The 16,479-nt window shown below is 38.4% G+C and overlaps 1 protein-coding gene across 12 annotated transcripts in view; it reads right to left on the reverse strand.

The window, feature by feature from the left end:
• LOC108390523 (nuclear receptor coactivator 5-like) overlaps nucleotides 1–15,796 on the reverse strand; it is a 45,966-nt gene extending 30,170 nt beyond the window's left edge. For 5 of the 12 annotated variants that reach the window (XM_036998455.2, XM_036998428.2, XM_073225695.1 and 2 more), the window contains exons 1-2: nucleotides 15,697–15,796; nucleotides 2,833–2,900 (exon numbers count right to left, since the gene is read on the reverse strand). In XM_036998455.2, coding sequence (XP_036854350.1) covers nucleotides 2,833–2,900; nucleotides 15,697–15,783 — 155 coding nt within the window. In that variant the 5' untranslated portion in view covers nucleotides 15,784–15,796. Of the gene's footprint in view, nucleotides 1–2,832; nucleotides 2,917–8,710; nucleotides 8,804–14,634; nucleotides 14,679–14,873; nucleotides 14,982–15,696 lie in introns of those variants that run through there. The other 7 variants (XM_073225693.1, XM_036998434.2, XM_073225691.1 and 4 more) reach the window with 6 other exon arrangements.
• Nucleotides 15,797–16,479: the final 683 nt, after the last annotated feature.

A 16,479-nucleotide genomic window follows, 5' to 3' on the forward strand; every position in this document is an offset into this window, starting at 1 on the left:
CTCTCAACAAAATGGGTATACAGGGCAAGTACCTCAACATAATAAAGGTCACATATGAAAAACCCACGGCCAACATCATACTTAACAGCGGGAAGCTGAAAGCTTTTCCTCTGAGATCGGGAACAAGACAGGGATGCCCACTCTCCCCACTGTTTTTCAACATAGTACTGGAGGTCCTAGCCATGGTAATCAGGCAAAACAAAGAAATACAAGGAATCCAGATTGGTAAAGAAGAAGTCAAACTGTCACTATTTGCAAATGACATGATATTGTACATAAAAAACCCTAAAGACAAAAAAAAACCCCTAAGACTCCACTCCAAAACTATGAGAACTAATATTGGAATTCAGCAAAGTTGCAGGATACAAAATTAATACACAGAAATCTGTGGCTTTCCTATACACTAACAATGAACCAATAGAAAGAGAAATCAGGAAAACAATTCCATTCACAATTGCATCAAAAAGAATAAAATACCTAGGAATAAACCTAACCAAGGAAGTGAAAGACCTATACCCTGAAAACTGTAAGACACTCTTAAGAGAAATTAAAGAGGACACTAACAAATGGAAACTCATCCCATGCTCTTGGCTAGGAAGAATTAATACTGTCAAAATGGCCATCCTGCCTTAGGTAATCTACAGATTCAATGCAATCCCTATCAATATACCAACAGCATTCTTCAACGAACTGGAACAAATAGTTCTAAAATTCATATGGAACCACAAAAGACCCCGAATAGCCAAAGCAATCCTGAGAAGAATAAAGTGGGGGGATTTCACTCCCCAAGTTCAAGCTCTACTACAAAGCCACAGTAATCAAGACAATTTGGTACTGGCACAAGAACAGACCCACAGACCAGTGGAACAGGATAGAGAGTCCAGATATTAACCCAAACATATATGGTCAATTAATATACGATAAAGGAGCCATGGATATACAATAGGGAAATGACAGCCTTTCAACAGCTGGTGTTGGCAAAACTGGACAGCTACATACATGTAAGAGAATGAAACTGGATCACTGTCTAACCCCATACTCAAAAGTAAACTCGAAATGGATCAAAGACCTGAATGTAAGTCATGAAACCATAAAACTCCTAGAAAAAAACATAGGCAAAAATCTCTTGGACATAAACATGAGCAACTTCTTCATGAGCGTATCTCCCCGGGCAAGGGAAACAAAAGTAAAAATGAACAAGTGGGACTATATCAAGCTGAAAAGCTCTGTACAGCAAAGGACACCACCAATAGAACATGTATGGGAGAATATATTCATAAATGACAGATCCAATAAAGGGTTGACATCCAAAATATATAAAGAGCTCACACACCTCAACAAACAAAAAGCAAATAATCCAATTAAAAAATGGGCAGAGGAGCTGAACAGACACTTCTGCAAAGAAGAAATTCAGATGACCAACAGACACATGAAAAGATGCTCCACATCACTAGTCATCAGAGAAATGCAAATTAAAACCACAATGAGATATCACCTCACACCAGTAAGGATCACCACCATCCAAAAGACAAACAACAACAAATGTTGGCGAGGTTGTGGAGAAAGGGGAACTCTCCTACACTGCTGTTGGGAATGTAAATTAGTTCAACCATTGTGGAAAGCAATATGGAGGTTCCTCAAAAAGCTCAAAATAGAAATACCACTTGACCCAGGAATTCCACTCCTAGGAATTTACCCCAAGAATACAGCAGCCCAGTTTGAAAAAGACAGATGCACCCCTATGTTTATCGCTGCACTATTTACAATAGCCAAGAAATGGAAGCAACTGAAGTGTCCATCAGTAGATGAATGGATAAAGAAGATGTGGTACACATACACAATGGAATATTATTCGGCCATAAGAAGAAAACAAATCCTACCATTTGCAACAACATGGATGGAGCTAAAGGGTATTATGCTCAATAAGCCAGGTGGAGAAAGACAAGTACCGAATGATTTCACTCATATGTGGAGTGTAAGAACAAAGAAAAAACTGAAGGAACAAAACAGCAGCAGAAACACAGAACCCACGAATGGACTAACAGTTACCTAAGGGAAAGGGACTAGGGAGGATGGGTGGAAAGGGAGGGATGGGGTGGGGGAGAAAGGGGGCATTACGATTAACATGTATAATGTCGGGTGGGGCATGGGGAGGGCTGTGCAACTCAGAGAAGACAAGTAGTGATTCTACAGCATCTTACTATGCTGATGGACAGAGACTGTAATGGGGTTTGTGGGGGGTACTCGGTGATGGGGGGCGTCTAGTAAACAATGTTCCTCATGTAATTGTAGATTAATGATACCAAAATAAAATAAAATAAAAAAACAGCAAAGGATTAAAAAGAAAAAATGCAAAGACTTGATGGCATCCTCTTTGATGATTGCAGAGGTGAAATATTAATGAGTATACATACACAGTTAAGCTTGAAGACCACCTTCAACCATGCAAAAATAAAGAGTTCCATTTACTTACAGATTTCTCCAGATATCATACCGTTTATACTGGCCAATGCTCAGGGGTGGCATTACAGAGGATTTGCACTTTTTTGTGCTATGCATTTCAAAGTCGTTTGAATATTTTAAAATAATGACTGTATGTCCTGTGAATCCACAGTAAAAATGAAAAAAGTTTTTTAATGTATTGTTTCTGCTATTAGAAAAGAATGAAAAAGCCGCTGGTTTTTTAATTATGTAAACTAAAATTAAAGTGAAATCAGCAACAATTGCCAAAATTAAATCCTGATATCTGTATTTATGTCTTCATCTAATTTTGCTATTTTGCCCTGGGAATGCCTAAAAACCATGACACACAAAATGAGTATTTCTCTTTACCTTTTAGTTACTGAAGATCTTCCATACTGTCCTCTATGAAGCCTTATCAACGAAGACATCTTAAGGTCCTAGAAAAATACATTGCTTTTTTAAATGATTAAATTAGAAAAACATTTTCACAGTATCAACAGCACTATGAAGCTTTCATCAGCAGCAATGCTTGCTTCCAACCCCCACCCCACACTTCATTATGCCAATTTTAAAGCAAACACAACAATGAAGACCAGCTATTCACAACCCAGAGACACCCACCCAATTCTATGTCTCTGCTAAAGAAAAAGTCTAAGTCAATACAATATCTGGGGATGATCCGGAGCACTGGCAGGAAGTCCCATAGACTGGAAAAAAGGAAAAGAAGTAGGAACCTAACACTCACAATGGAAATGTGTAATTAAACAAAAAACATGAATTTATTTCACTGACTTCAGATCCACTTTGGTGTCAGTCTTCCTTCAGAACCACATTACTTGGTAAGGAGACATGACAAAGCCACCATAAAACATGCTGTCCAAGGCCAGATTTGGGGCAAGCAGGGATTTTTTTTTCCTTAGAATTAATTTGTGGATTGCCTACCTCCTAAAAAATGCTAATGCCCAAAGCAGCAGAAACAAGGCATTAAAATACGGATGAAAAAGAACCCCAAGTTAAGGAACTTCTCCAATTTTCTAATCGGAATTTTAATTCACATACCATCAAATTTACCCTTTTAAAGGAAAATCTTATGGTATGTGTTTTAGTATGTACACAAAATTCTGCAACCATCACCACTTACCTAATTCCAAGACATCTTCATCACTGCTCCAAGAAAATCCATTAGCAGCCACTCCCTGTGCTCCCCTCCTCCTAGTCCTTGGCAATCAGTAATGTACTTTTGGTGTCTATGGAATTGTATATTCTGGACATTTCATATAAATGTAATGTCCTCTTCTGAGTCTGGCTTCTTTCATTTAGCATGTTTCCAAGGATCATCTATGTTGTGCCATATATCAGTACTTCATTCACTTTTATGGCTGAATAATATTCCACTGCATGGATATACTACTTTTTGTTCATACATTCACCCATAGAAGGACAATGGATTGTTCCCATTTTTTGGCAATTATGAATAATGCTGCTGTAAACATTAGCATACAAATGTTTATGTGATCAAATGTTTTCAATTCTCTGGAGTATACACTTAGGAGTGGAATTGCTGGGTTACAGGGTAACTATGTTTAACATCTGAGGAACTGCCAGACTGTTTGCCCCATCTGCTGTGCTATTTAACATTCCCACCAGCAATGAATAAGTGTTTCAATTTCTCTACATCTGTGCCGACATTAGTATTTTATCATTATTATTATTATTACCGTTACTACCATTTAGTGAGTGTGAAGTAGTATCTCATTATGGTTTTGATTTGCATTTCCCTAATGATTAATTATGTTGAGCATCTTTTCACATGCTATTGGCCATTTATATATCCTCTTTGAGGAAATGTCTATTCAAATTCTTTGCCAATTTTATAACTGGGTTGTCTTTTTGTTGTAGAGTGGTAAGAGTTCTTTATACATTCTGGATACTAGACCCATTTCAGATATTTGATATGCAAACACTTTTTTCCCATTCTGGAAGTTGACTTTTTCACTTTCTTGATAGTATCCTTTGGAGCACAAGTTTTTTATTTTGAGGCAGTCCAGTTTATCTACCTGTTCTTTGGCTGATTGTGCTTTAAGTATTACATCTAAGAAACCACTGTCTAGTCCAAGGTCACAGAGACTTAACATCCATGTCTTCTTAAGTTTTGCTCTGAGATTAAAATACCTCTAACACAGAATACAAGAGAAAAGCCTTTTTAGGGTTCTTGCTGCCTGAGGGCAGCACCCACTTTTTAATGGTCTTCTCACTGCATCTACCTAGTAGTTCCTGGGATTTCTAGAAACAGCCAAAGGCCTCCATGTATTGCACATGCAGTGAACTTCACCAGGAACGCATACCCACTCACCACCCTCCATTCACACCTCTTTGCTCTTCCTTCAACTCAGTTAAGTCTCATTTCCTCAGAGAAACCTTCCTGACCTCCCCAACAAGTCAGGGCACTTCCTTTCCTGGAAATTCACACTGTGCCAAATTTCACATACTTATAATTTTACATTTATCTGTGTGGCTGTTTAATTAACATAGTCTCCCCAACAGGACTGAAATCCCCATGAAAAGAGGGGCATGCCTATTTCTTTGCTCACCGTATTACCTTCAGTGCCAAACGCAGTCCTTGACACACCTCACACACTTAATGAAACATTTTTGGTTGAACAAATGAATAAATATAGTTTAAGGGAGTAAACAAGAAGTCATGTGCAATGACCTTTTGGGGAAAGAGGAAGGAACACAAAAGTGAGCAGGATAAGTCACAGAATGCTTCCTGGAAAGGGGACAGGTGAGATGAATCTTAAACTGCAGTCTTCAAATTGGGTACATGAATCTAGGGACAGATAGACTTCCTGGGGGTTCACAAGCATGGATACTTTGAAGACAGTTTCAGGTCACCCTCTCCCATAGTGCTCTTTCCCAAATGGACCTGATCTAAGAGGATGAAAAAAGGCTGTGAATTCCTTCCCCCTCTCCTCTCACTCAGTCACCTTATCACACTGTACAGATCGCCCAATCTCTCATCACCCAGAATCTTACTCCAGTGCATTATCCTGGTATAAAAAGTTCAGAACAAGATTCAAGAAAGGAGGTGGAACAAAACAAAGGATTTCAATAAGGGATACTGAAAGGAACAGAGCCTTAGTTCATCCAATTCCCGGCATGGCTCCAGGCATCATCCATCTTAGAGAAATGGAATATTCACCAACAAAATGGACACTAACATGTTTGTCTGACTGCAACCATCCATAAAAATCAACTAAAAATGGATCATCATGAACGAAGAACAAAAATATAAAAGTCTTAGAAGAAAACATAGGGGTAAATATTCACAGCCTTGGGTTAGAGAAAGATTTCTTAGATATGGTACCAAAAGCACAAGCAGTAAAAAACTGACGGTTGGATTTCATCAGAAATTTTTAATTTTGTACTTCATATGCCTCAACATCCAAAAAGCAAATAACCCAATTAAAAAATGGTCAGAGGATATGAAAAGACACTTCTCCAAAGAAGAAATCCAGACGGCCAACAGGCACATGAAAAGATGCTCCACATTGCTAATTATCAGGGAAATGCAACTTAAAACCACAATGAGATATCACCTCACACCAGTTAGGATGGCGAACATCAAAAAGACTAAGAACAACAAATGCTAGCGAGGATGCGGAGAAAGGGGAACCCTCCTACACTGCTGGTGGGAATGTAAATTAGTTCAACCATTGTGGAAAGCAATATGGAGGTTCCTCAAAAACCTCAAAAGAGAAATATCATTTGACCTGGGAATTCCACTCCTAGGAATTTACCCAAAGAAAACAAGTTCTCAGATTCAAAAAGACATATGCACCCCTATGTTTATTGCAGGACTATTTACAATAGCCAAGAAATGGAAGCAACCTAAGTGTCCATCAGTAGATGAATGGATAAAGAAGATGTGGTACATATACACAACAGAATACTATTGAACCATAAGAAAGAAACAAATCTTACCATTTGTAACAACATGGATGGAGCTAGAGAATATTATGTTCAGTGAAATAAGCCAGGGAGAGAAAGACAAGTACCAAATGATTTCACTCATTTGTGGAGTATAAGAACGAAGAAAAACTGAAGGAACAAAACATGAGCAGACTCACAAACTCCAAGAAGGGACTCGCAGTTACCAAAGGGAGGGGTGGGGAAGGGAGGGTGGGGAGAGAGGGAGAAGGGGATTGAGGGGTATTATGATTAGTACACATGGTGTGGGAGGGATCATGGGGAAGACATTGTAGCACAGAGAAGACAAGTAGTAACTCTGTGGCATCTTGCTACACTGATGGACAGTGACCACAGTGGGGAAGAGGGTGGAGGAGAACTTGGTAATATGGGTGAATGTAGTAACCACATGTTTTTCATGTGAAACCTTCATAAGAGTGTATATCAATGATATCTTAATAATAATAAAAAGAAACCCCATAAAAAAATTTTTGTACTTCACAAAGGACACCATTAGGAACACAATTGTGAATCATATATCTACTAAAGAACTTGTATCTTACAATTCAATAATAATAATAAAAATAACCCTATTTTAAAATGGGCAAAGAATTTGAGTAGACATTTCCTCAAAGAAGATGTACATATGGCACAAAACACATGAATGAGTGTTCAACATCATCAGTCATAAGGAAAATGCAAATCAGCCCATAAGGATGGGCACTATCAAAAAAAAATAGAAAGGAATACATGTCAGTAAGGGTGTAGAGAAATTGGAACCATTGTGCATGTAAAATGGCACAACTTCTATAGGAAACAGTATGACAGTTTCTCAAAAAATTAAAAATAGAATTATCATATGATCCAGCAATTCTATTTCTGGGTATCCCAAAGGTTTCAAATATATTTGTACACAGAATGTTCACAGCAGTATGATTCACACACAATAACCAAAATGTGGAAGCAACCCAAGTGTCCATAAATGGAAGAATGGATAAACAAAATGTGGTACATCCATACAATGGAACTGAATTATAAAAAGGAAGGAAATTCTGATAGTGTACAACATGGATGAATATTGAGAACATTATCAAGTGAGATAAGCCAGCCAGTCACGCAAAGACAAATACTGTATGATTTCACTTATATGAGGTATCTACAGTAGTCAAATCCATAGAAACAGAAAGCAAAATGGTGGTTGCCAGAGACTGTGGATAGGAATGGGGAGTGGTGGTTTAACAGATAAGGAGTTTCAGTGTTACATGATGAAAAAGTCCTGGAGGTTGATTGCACAATAAAGGGAATATACTTCACACTACTTAATACTATACACTTTAAAATGTTTATGATGGCAAATATTGTCATGAGTATTTGACCCAACTTTTTCAAAAACCACAATGAGATACCACTTCACACAAAAAAAGTGGTGTTAAGGATGTGAAGAAACTGGATCCCTCACATATTGCTGGTGAGAAGTAAAATGGTGCAGCTACTTTGAAAAGCAGTTTGGCAGGTTTTTAAAAAGTTATCATATGACCCAGCAATTCAACACCTCTAACCAAAATAAATGAAAGCTATGTCCACCCAAAGACTTGTTCGTGAATGTTCACAGGAGCATTATTCACAATAGCCAAAAATGGAAACAATTCAAATGCCCATCAATTGGTGAATGGACAAAAAGAAAAAAAAGTGGTACATCCATACAATGAAATACTATTCAGCAATAAAAAGGTATTAAGTACTGATTAAAGATGGAATAAGAAGGCAAGGCAGAAACCTCCTTCCCAAAACACATAAAATCTGCCCATTTCATTAAACCTGCAGTCCCACCATTGCTGCAGGCCTTTCAGACAGCAGCCCCACTCACAGTGACCTCAACAGAGACTCCTGAGCTGACCACAAAGGCACAGCCAAAGCAAACTGCCCACCCAGACTCGGACCACTACAGAAGCCAGTCTGATGAAAGGTGGCTCCACCCATGGCACACAACAGCTGGGACCCCCACAGTATAGAACTAGGCACTAGAGAATAAAGAATCTTGAGCTTCTGGGCACCACAGGACACCTTACTCCTAAAGCTATTACTCTACAGGACAAAAGACATAGCAGAGACATCCAATACAAAGGAAGAAACACAAAAAACCCTGACAAAATGATAGGCATAGGAATATGATCCAAACAAAACTACAAGACAGAACCACAGAAAGAGGGCCAAATGAAACAGAGATCACTAATCTTCTTGATAAACATTTCAAAATAAATGTCATAAACATACTCACAGATTTACAGAATAGTATTCAAGATCTCAGGGAAGACTTCAACAAAGAGAAAGAAGACTTGAAAAAGCCACTCAGAGCTGAAGGAGACAGTATCTGAAATGAAATATACAATGGAGGGATTTAAAAATAGATAAGAACATGTAGAGGACATGGTAAATGAAATGGAAATTAGAGAACAGGAAAACAGAGAAGTGGAAGAACAGAGAGAAAATAGGATCTCTAGGAATGAAGAATGGTAAGACAGCTTTGTGAGCAATCCAAACAAAACAATATTCACATAACAGGAGTACCAGAAGGAGAAGAGAAAAACAAAGGCATATAAAGTCTCTTTAAGGAAATAATAGTTGAAAACTTCCCTAATCTGGGGAAGGAAACATCACTCAGGTCATGGAAGCACAGAAAGCACCTAACAAAAGGAACCCCAGGAAGACAACACCAAGACAGATAATAATTAAAATGGCAAAGATCAAGGATAAGGAGAGAGTGTTGAAAGCAGGCAGAGAAAAAAAAGATTACTTATAAAGGAAATCCCATCAGGCTATCATCAGACTTCTCAACAGAAACTCTATAGGCCAGAAAGGAATGGCATGATATATCTAATATACAGGAACAGAAGGCCTGCCAACAAAGAATCCTTTACCTGGCAAGATTATCATTAAATTTGAAGTAGGGATTAAACAATTTCCAGATAAACAAAAGTTGAAGGAATTCACCACCACTAAACCAGATTTACAGGATATGTTAAAGGGACAGCTGTAGACAGAAATGACCCTAAGGCTAAATAACTCTCACCAGTGAAAATAAACCCACAGTAAAGGTAGTAAACCAACTAATTACCAAGCAAGTACGAAAATAAAACAAAACAAACAAGAAAAATCAACTATACACAAGATCAGTCAAGTGATACACAAAAAGTTCAGATTATGACATCTAACATGAAAAATGTGGAGGCAGAGGAAAGAAAAAAGTACCTTTAGACTGTGTTTGAAATAGAGTAATCAGCAATTTAAGATAGGCTATTATATAGTAAGGAAGCTATATTTGAATTTTTGGTAACCACAAAACTAAAGCCTACAATAAATACACACACACACACAGACACACACAAATTAATTAATTTTAAAAAAGAGCAATCCAATTACAACACTAAAGAAAACCATTAATAACAAGAGAAGAGAATAGGAGAGGAAGAAAGGAACAGAGAGGTGCTATAAAAAACAGCCAGAAAACAATTAATAACATGGCAGTAAGTATATATATTCTATCAATAATTACCTTAAATGTAAATGGACTAGATGTATGAATCAAAAGACATATAATGGCAGAATGGATAAGGCAACAAGACCCATCCATCTATCTGCTGCCTACAAGAGACACACTTCAGACCCAAAGATATACACAGACTACAAGTGATGGGATGGAAAAAGGTATTCCATGCAAATAATAGGGAGAAAAAAGCAGGAGTAGCAGTACTTATATCAGACAAAATAGACTTCAAAACAAAGGAAGTAACAAGAGACAAAGAAGGATACTACATAATGATAAAGGGATCAATCCAAGAGGATATAACCATTATAAATATCTATGCACCCAACATAGGAGCACCTAATATGTAAAAGAAATACTAACAATTAAAAGGAGAAATAGACTGCAACACATTGATTGTAAGAGACTTTAACAAAGAAAATAAGGAAACAGAGGCACTGAACACTACATCAAATGGACTTAGCAGAGATCTATAGAACACTCCACCCAAAAGCAGCAGCATACACACATACACATTCTTCTCAAGTGTACATGGAATGTTCTCCAAAACAGACCACACACTAGGCCACAAGAAGAGCCTCAACAAATTCAAGAAGATTGAAATTACATCAAGCAGCTTCTCAGACTACTGTAGTATGAAACTAGAAATAAATTACACAAAGAAAAGAAAAGACCTACAAGCACATGGAAACTAAACAACATGCTTCTAAATAATTGATAGATCAATGAACAAATTAAAACAGAAATCAAGCAATACATGGAGACAAATGAGAACAAAAACACAACAACCCAAGATCTGTCAGAGGCAGCAAAGGCAGCTCTAAGAGGAAAGTATATAGCAATACAGGCTTACCTCAAGAAATAAGAACAATCCAAATAAACAGTTTAAAATCACAATTAAAGAACTAGAAAAGGAAAAAAAAAGATGAAGCCCAAAGTCCATAGAAGGAGGGTCATAATAAAGATCAGAGCATAAATAAATAAAATTGTGAAGAATAAAACAACAGAAAAAGTCAATGAAACCAGGAGCTGGTTCTTTGAGAAAACAAACAAATCAGATAAACCCCCAGCCAGACGTCAAGAAAAAAAAAGAGTGTACACACATAAACAGTATCAGAAATGAAAAAAGAATAATCACAGTGGATACCACAGAAATACAAAGAATTATTAGAGAATACTATGAAAAATTATATGCCAATAAGTTGGACAATGTAGAAGAAATGGATAACTTCCTAGAAAAATACAAGTTTCCAAGACTAACCCAGCAAGAAACAGAAAATCTGAACAGACCAATTACCAGCAATGAAATTGAATTGGTAATCTAAAAACTCCCAAAAAACAAAATTCCAGATCCAGATGGCTTCACATCTGAATTCCACCAAACATTTAAAGAAGAGCTAGTACCCATCCTCCTTAAAGTATTCTGAAAAGTAGAAGAGGAATACTTCCAAACTCATTCTATGAGGCCAGCATTACTCTAATACCAAAACCAGACAAAGACACCACACACACACACAAAAAATTACAGACCAATATCCCTAGTGAACAAAGGTGCAAAAATTCTCAACAAAATATTAGCAAATCAAATCAAAATATACAACAAAAAGATCATCCATCATGACCAAGTGGAATTTATTGCAGGGAGGAAAGGATGGTACAATATTTGTAAATCAGTATCATACACCACATTAACAAAAAGGATAAAAACCACATGATCATCTCAATAGTTGAAAAAGCATTTGACAGAATTGCCATCCATTCATGATAAAAACTCTCAACAAAATGGGTATAGAGGGTACATACCTCAATATAATAAAGGCCATATACAACAAAACCCATAGCCAACATTGTATTTAACAGCGAAAAACTGAAAGCTTTTCCTCTGAGATAACAAGTAAGACAAGCATGCCCACTCTCACCACTTTTATTCAACAGAGTACCGGAGGTCCTAGCCATGGCAAACGGACAATACAAAAAAGATAAAAGGCATCCAAATTGGTAAGAAGGAAGATAAACTGTCACTATTTGCAGGTGGCATGATATTATACATAGAAAACCCTAAAGAATCCACCAAAAAACTACTAATAGAACTAATAACCGAATTCAGCAAAGTTGCAGGATACAAAATTAATACACAGAAATCTGTTGCATTCCTATATACTAACGATGAACTAGCAGAAAGAGAAATCAGGAAAACAACTCCATTTACAATTATATCAAAAAGAATAAATACCTAGGAATAAACCTAACCAAGGAGGTGAAAGACCTATACTCTGAACACTACAAGACTCTCATGAGAGAAATTAAAAAAGACACCAAAAAATGGAAATCTATCCCATGCTCCTAGATAGGAAGAATAATGTCAAAATGGCCATCCTGCCTAAAGCTATTTACAGATTCGATGCAATCCCTATCCAAATACCAACACCATTCTTCAGTGAACTAGAACAAATAGTTCTAAAATTCATATGGAACCACAAAAGACCCCAAATAGCCAAAGCAATCCTGAGAAAGAACAAAGCTGGGGGGATTGCACTCCCTGACTTCAAGCTCTACTTCAAAGCTACAGTAATCAAAACAAGAACAGACACACAGATCAATGGAACAGAATAGAGAGGCTACATATAAACCCACATATATATGGTAAATTAACATATGTTAAAGGAGCCATGAACATACAATGGGGAAAAGACAGCCTCTTCAACAACTAATGTTGGGAAAACTGGACAGCTACATGTAAGAGAATGAAACTGGATTATTGTCTAACTCCATAAACAAAAGTAAACTCGAAATGGATTAAAAGACCTGAATGTAAGTCATGAAACCATAAAACTCTTAGAAGGAAACACAGGCAAAAATCTCTCGATATAAGCACAAGCAATTTTTTTACTGAACACGTCTCCTTGGGAAAGGGAAACAAAATAAAAAATGAACAAGTGGGACTACATAAAACTAAAAGGCCTCTGTACAGCAAAGGACACCATCAGCAGAACAAAATTCATAAATGACTTACCTGATAAGGGGTTAACACCCAAAATATATAAAGAAGTTATATTCCTCAACACCCAAAAAACCAATAACCTGACTACAAAATAGGCGGAGGATCTGAACATACATTTCTCCAAAGAAGAAATAAAAATGGCCAATAGGCACATGAAAAGATGCTCCACATCGCTAATCATACGGGAAATACAAATTAAAACCAAAATGAGATATCACCTCATACCAGTTAGAATAGCCAATATCCAAAAGACAAGAAACAACAAATGCTGGTGAGGATGCAGAGAAATAGGAACCCTCCTACACTGTTGGTGGGAATGCAATTGGTGCAACTGCTGTGGAAAGCAATACGCAGGTTCCTCAAAAAAGTAAAAATAGAAATACCATTTGACCCAGAAATTGCACTCCTAGGAGTTTACCCAAAGAAAACAAGATCCCTGATTCAAAAAGATACATTCACCCCTATGTTTATTGCCACACTATTTGCAATAGCCAAGATATGAAAGCAACCTAAGAGCCTATCAATAAATGAATAAAGAAGATGTGGTACATATACACAATGGAATATTATTCAGCTATAAAAAGAAAGAAATCCTTCCATTTGCAGCAACAAGGATTGGTCTAGAGGGTGTAACACTCAGTGAAATACGACAGGTGGACAAAGACAAATACCATATGATTTCACTTATTTGTGGAATAAAAAAAGAGCAAAACAGAAGGAACAAAACAGCCTTAGATTCATGGACACTGAGAAGTGACTAGCGGTTACAAAGGGGGTGTGGGGTGTGGGGGACAGGGGTATAAAAGGGCACAATAATTCACAATCACAATATAGGTTGATCACGGGGACTGCTGAACCATTGTGATGTGCATTTGAAACCAACATAAGATTGTGTTTTAATAAGATTTTTTTAAAAGGGAGTACATGGATGAACACAGTAAAGCAAGAACCAGTTACAGAAGGCTACATATTATATGATTACGATTCCATTTATAGCAAGCATCCAGAAAATGTGAATTCATAGAAATAGCAGATCACTGGTTGCCTGGGGTGGAATGGGAAGCAGCTGAAATGGGCACAGGGCATCTTTCCAGTGTGACAAAAATGTTCCAAAATTGTGCTATTAATATATATGAACTTACCAAAAATCATTAAATTTAAAATTAGTAAACTGGATAGCATGTAAACTATAGAGCAATAAGCTGTTTTTAAAAAATGAAGTCAGACTTCTGAGTTGGACCAGTTAGGTCCTTTGCCAGATAATTTCCATAAACTAAATGAGCTAAATCTGCAACTTCTAGATTTTACTCAACATAGGTTTCAAATATGCATATAAAAAAGACAAGATAGGATGACAATATATCCTTTGCAACTCTTTAGAAATATAATGAAAAATACTTTGTCAACTTACAAATGTGTAAGGAGGAAATTTATTTTTCTACCATAAGCTTGGGAACAGGTCAGCCCATCATGACAACAGGCAAAATAAAAGAAGCTAGAAGCTTCTAGTTACCCATCGCAGAGCAAATGATGAGGATTCCAGTGCATTCTCAACACTAATGGAGGAGAGAATGAGAAAACTAACACTGAATTGCAGGTGGCCTCTTGCCTGCTTTCATTCCTCTATCATGGGAGAGCCATGACAGGAGGCATTTACCTTGCAAAAGTCTTGCCTCCATTATCCCTGGGGCTGGGAGAAAGCTGAAATACAAATAAGATATTAAAAAAAAAAAAAAAAGTAAGTCTCAGTTTGGGCTTTTTCCAAATCCAATTCCTTCACGGGTAATTTTGACTTCAACTCATTTTCTCCAGATACTGAGCTCCCAAACAAGACCCAACCCTGCTATACTTGTTGGAATGCCTCTTTCAAACCAAGGGCAGAACCGTCTTGCTCACCCCGGTACCTCCCGTCTGGCCAACATCCGCTTCAGACTCCCCACTCAGGCACCAAGCTAAGTGCGAGGGATACGGAGTGAGCAAAGATAAGAGCACTGTCCTGCCCTCCTGGAAAAAAAAAAGTATTTCTCAAACATTAAGAAAACAGTAAATAATCACATAAGCAAAACCAAAACTATGAGGGAAGTGGAGGCACGTGGGTAACGGAGGAACATGTGGATATATCTGCTCTTCATCCATATTAACTCATTTAACCATCAAAAGATCCTACAAACCAAATGCTATAATTACTCTATTTTAGGGATGAGAGACATTTAGGCAGAGACATCAAGAAACGCCCAGAGTCACAGCTCACCAGATTCACAGGACGGCCTGACTCCAAAAACCTAGTGTAATCACCAAATTCGTTGTGTCAATAAATGTCGGAGGAAGGAGTGAACTGGAGACAGCCACAGCAGATTAGCAAGGGGAGTTGCGCCGAGGTAAGGGGCTGTGGAAAGGGCGATCCACAAAGGGCCGACCGGCCCACGGCGAGGGCACGCCACGGAGGAAGGAAAAGGGAAAGGCCGGGGCTGGGAGGGGGCCCGGAGCGGCTGCTGGAGCTTCCCGAGTTCGTTCTGGGGCAACGCTTCCAGCCCACCCACCCACTTCTCTGCTGAGGAAACTGAGACTCCCACGGAGTCAGAAAACCGAGGTTTCTGAGGCGCCACCGCGGCCGCCGCCGCCGCCTCGGCCTTCCGGAGCTCCCCATCCGAGAGGTCTTTAGGGGCCGGGGACGGCGGTGAGGCCAGGCCACGCCGCCTACCCTTGGTGAGCCGCTTACCTCCAAGTATACAGCCGAACTATACTTCACGGTTCCCTCGGAGAGCCTCCGCGTGCCGCTTCCCTCCAACCTCTCCACTCCCAGCATGCTCTGCGCGCCTCCGGTCCCGCCCCAGCAGGCCCCTCCCTCTGCACCCCATCTGGGCAGCGCAGGCGGCTCATAGGCCCCCTGCCGGCAGGGAGGCGCGTGCCTGCGCCGTGCAGAAGCTCACTGTCTTTACCTCTTCGCTTTCGCTTTCTTAGTCTCTCCTTTCCCTTCCCCCCCCCTCGTTTCCGTTGTCTTTGATTTTTTTCAATCATGCAGTCATTCCTTTATCCATTCTTTCATTCAACAAATATCTGTGTGCCAGAAACTGCTCAAAATGCTGTGGATAAGGCAGAGAAGACAACATTTTTACACCTATCAGCTTACATTCTAGCACACAAAGACGACAATAAATTAATGGCTTTCAAACTTTTTACCACTACGCACAATTGCAATGCATTTTATATCACTTTCCAGTGCAGATACATACACACATACATAAAACTAAAACTCGTTTCACAATGTTTGCCTTTTAGACTGTTCTTCCAAAGATGAACAGAAAACCTATAATCAAGCAACGCTAACTTTGTTAGATTTACTGCAGCACTAGAAAATACCGCATCAACAATCTTAGTAGTGTCTCAGGATGGGGAGGCAAGGAAAGGTAATTTATGGGGTTGGGGTCTGGGCATGGGTAGTTCAAGCAGGTCTTTTAAGATAGGAATGTATAAGGATTAGACAAATGTCATGACATAATAT

Source organism: Manis javanica, chromosome 17, assembly GCF_040802235.1.
Source record: "Manis javanica isolate MJ-LG chromosome 17, MJ_LKY, whole genome shotgun sequence".
NCBI classification, from domain to species: domain Eukaryota; kingdom Metazoa; phylum Chordata; class Mammalia; order Pholidota; family Manidae; genus Manis; species Manis javanica.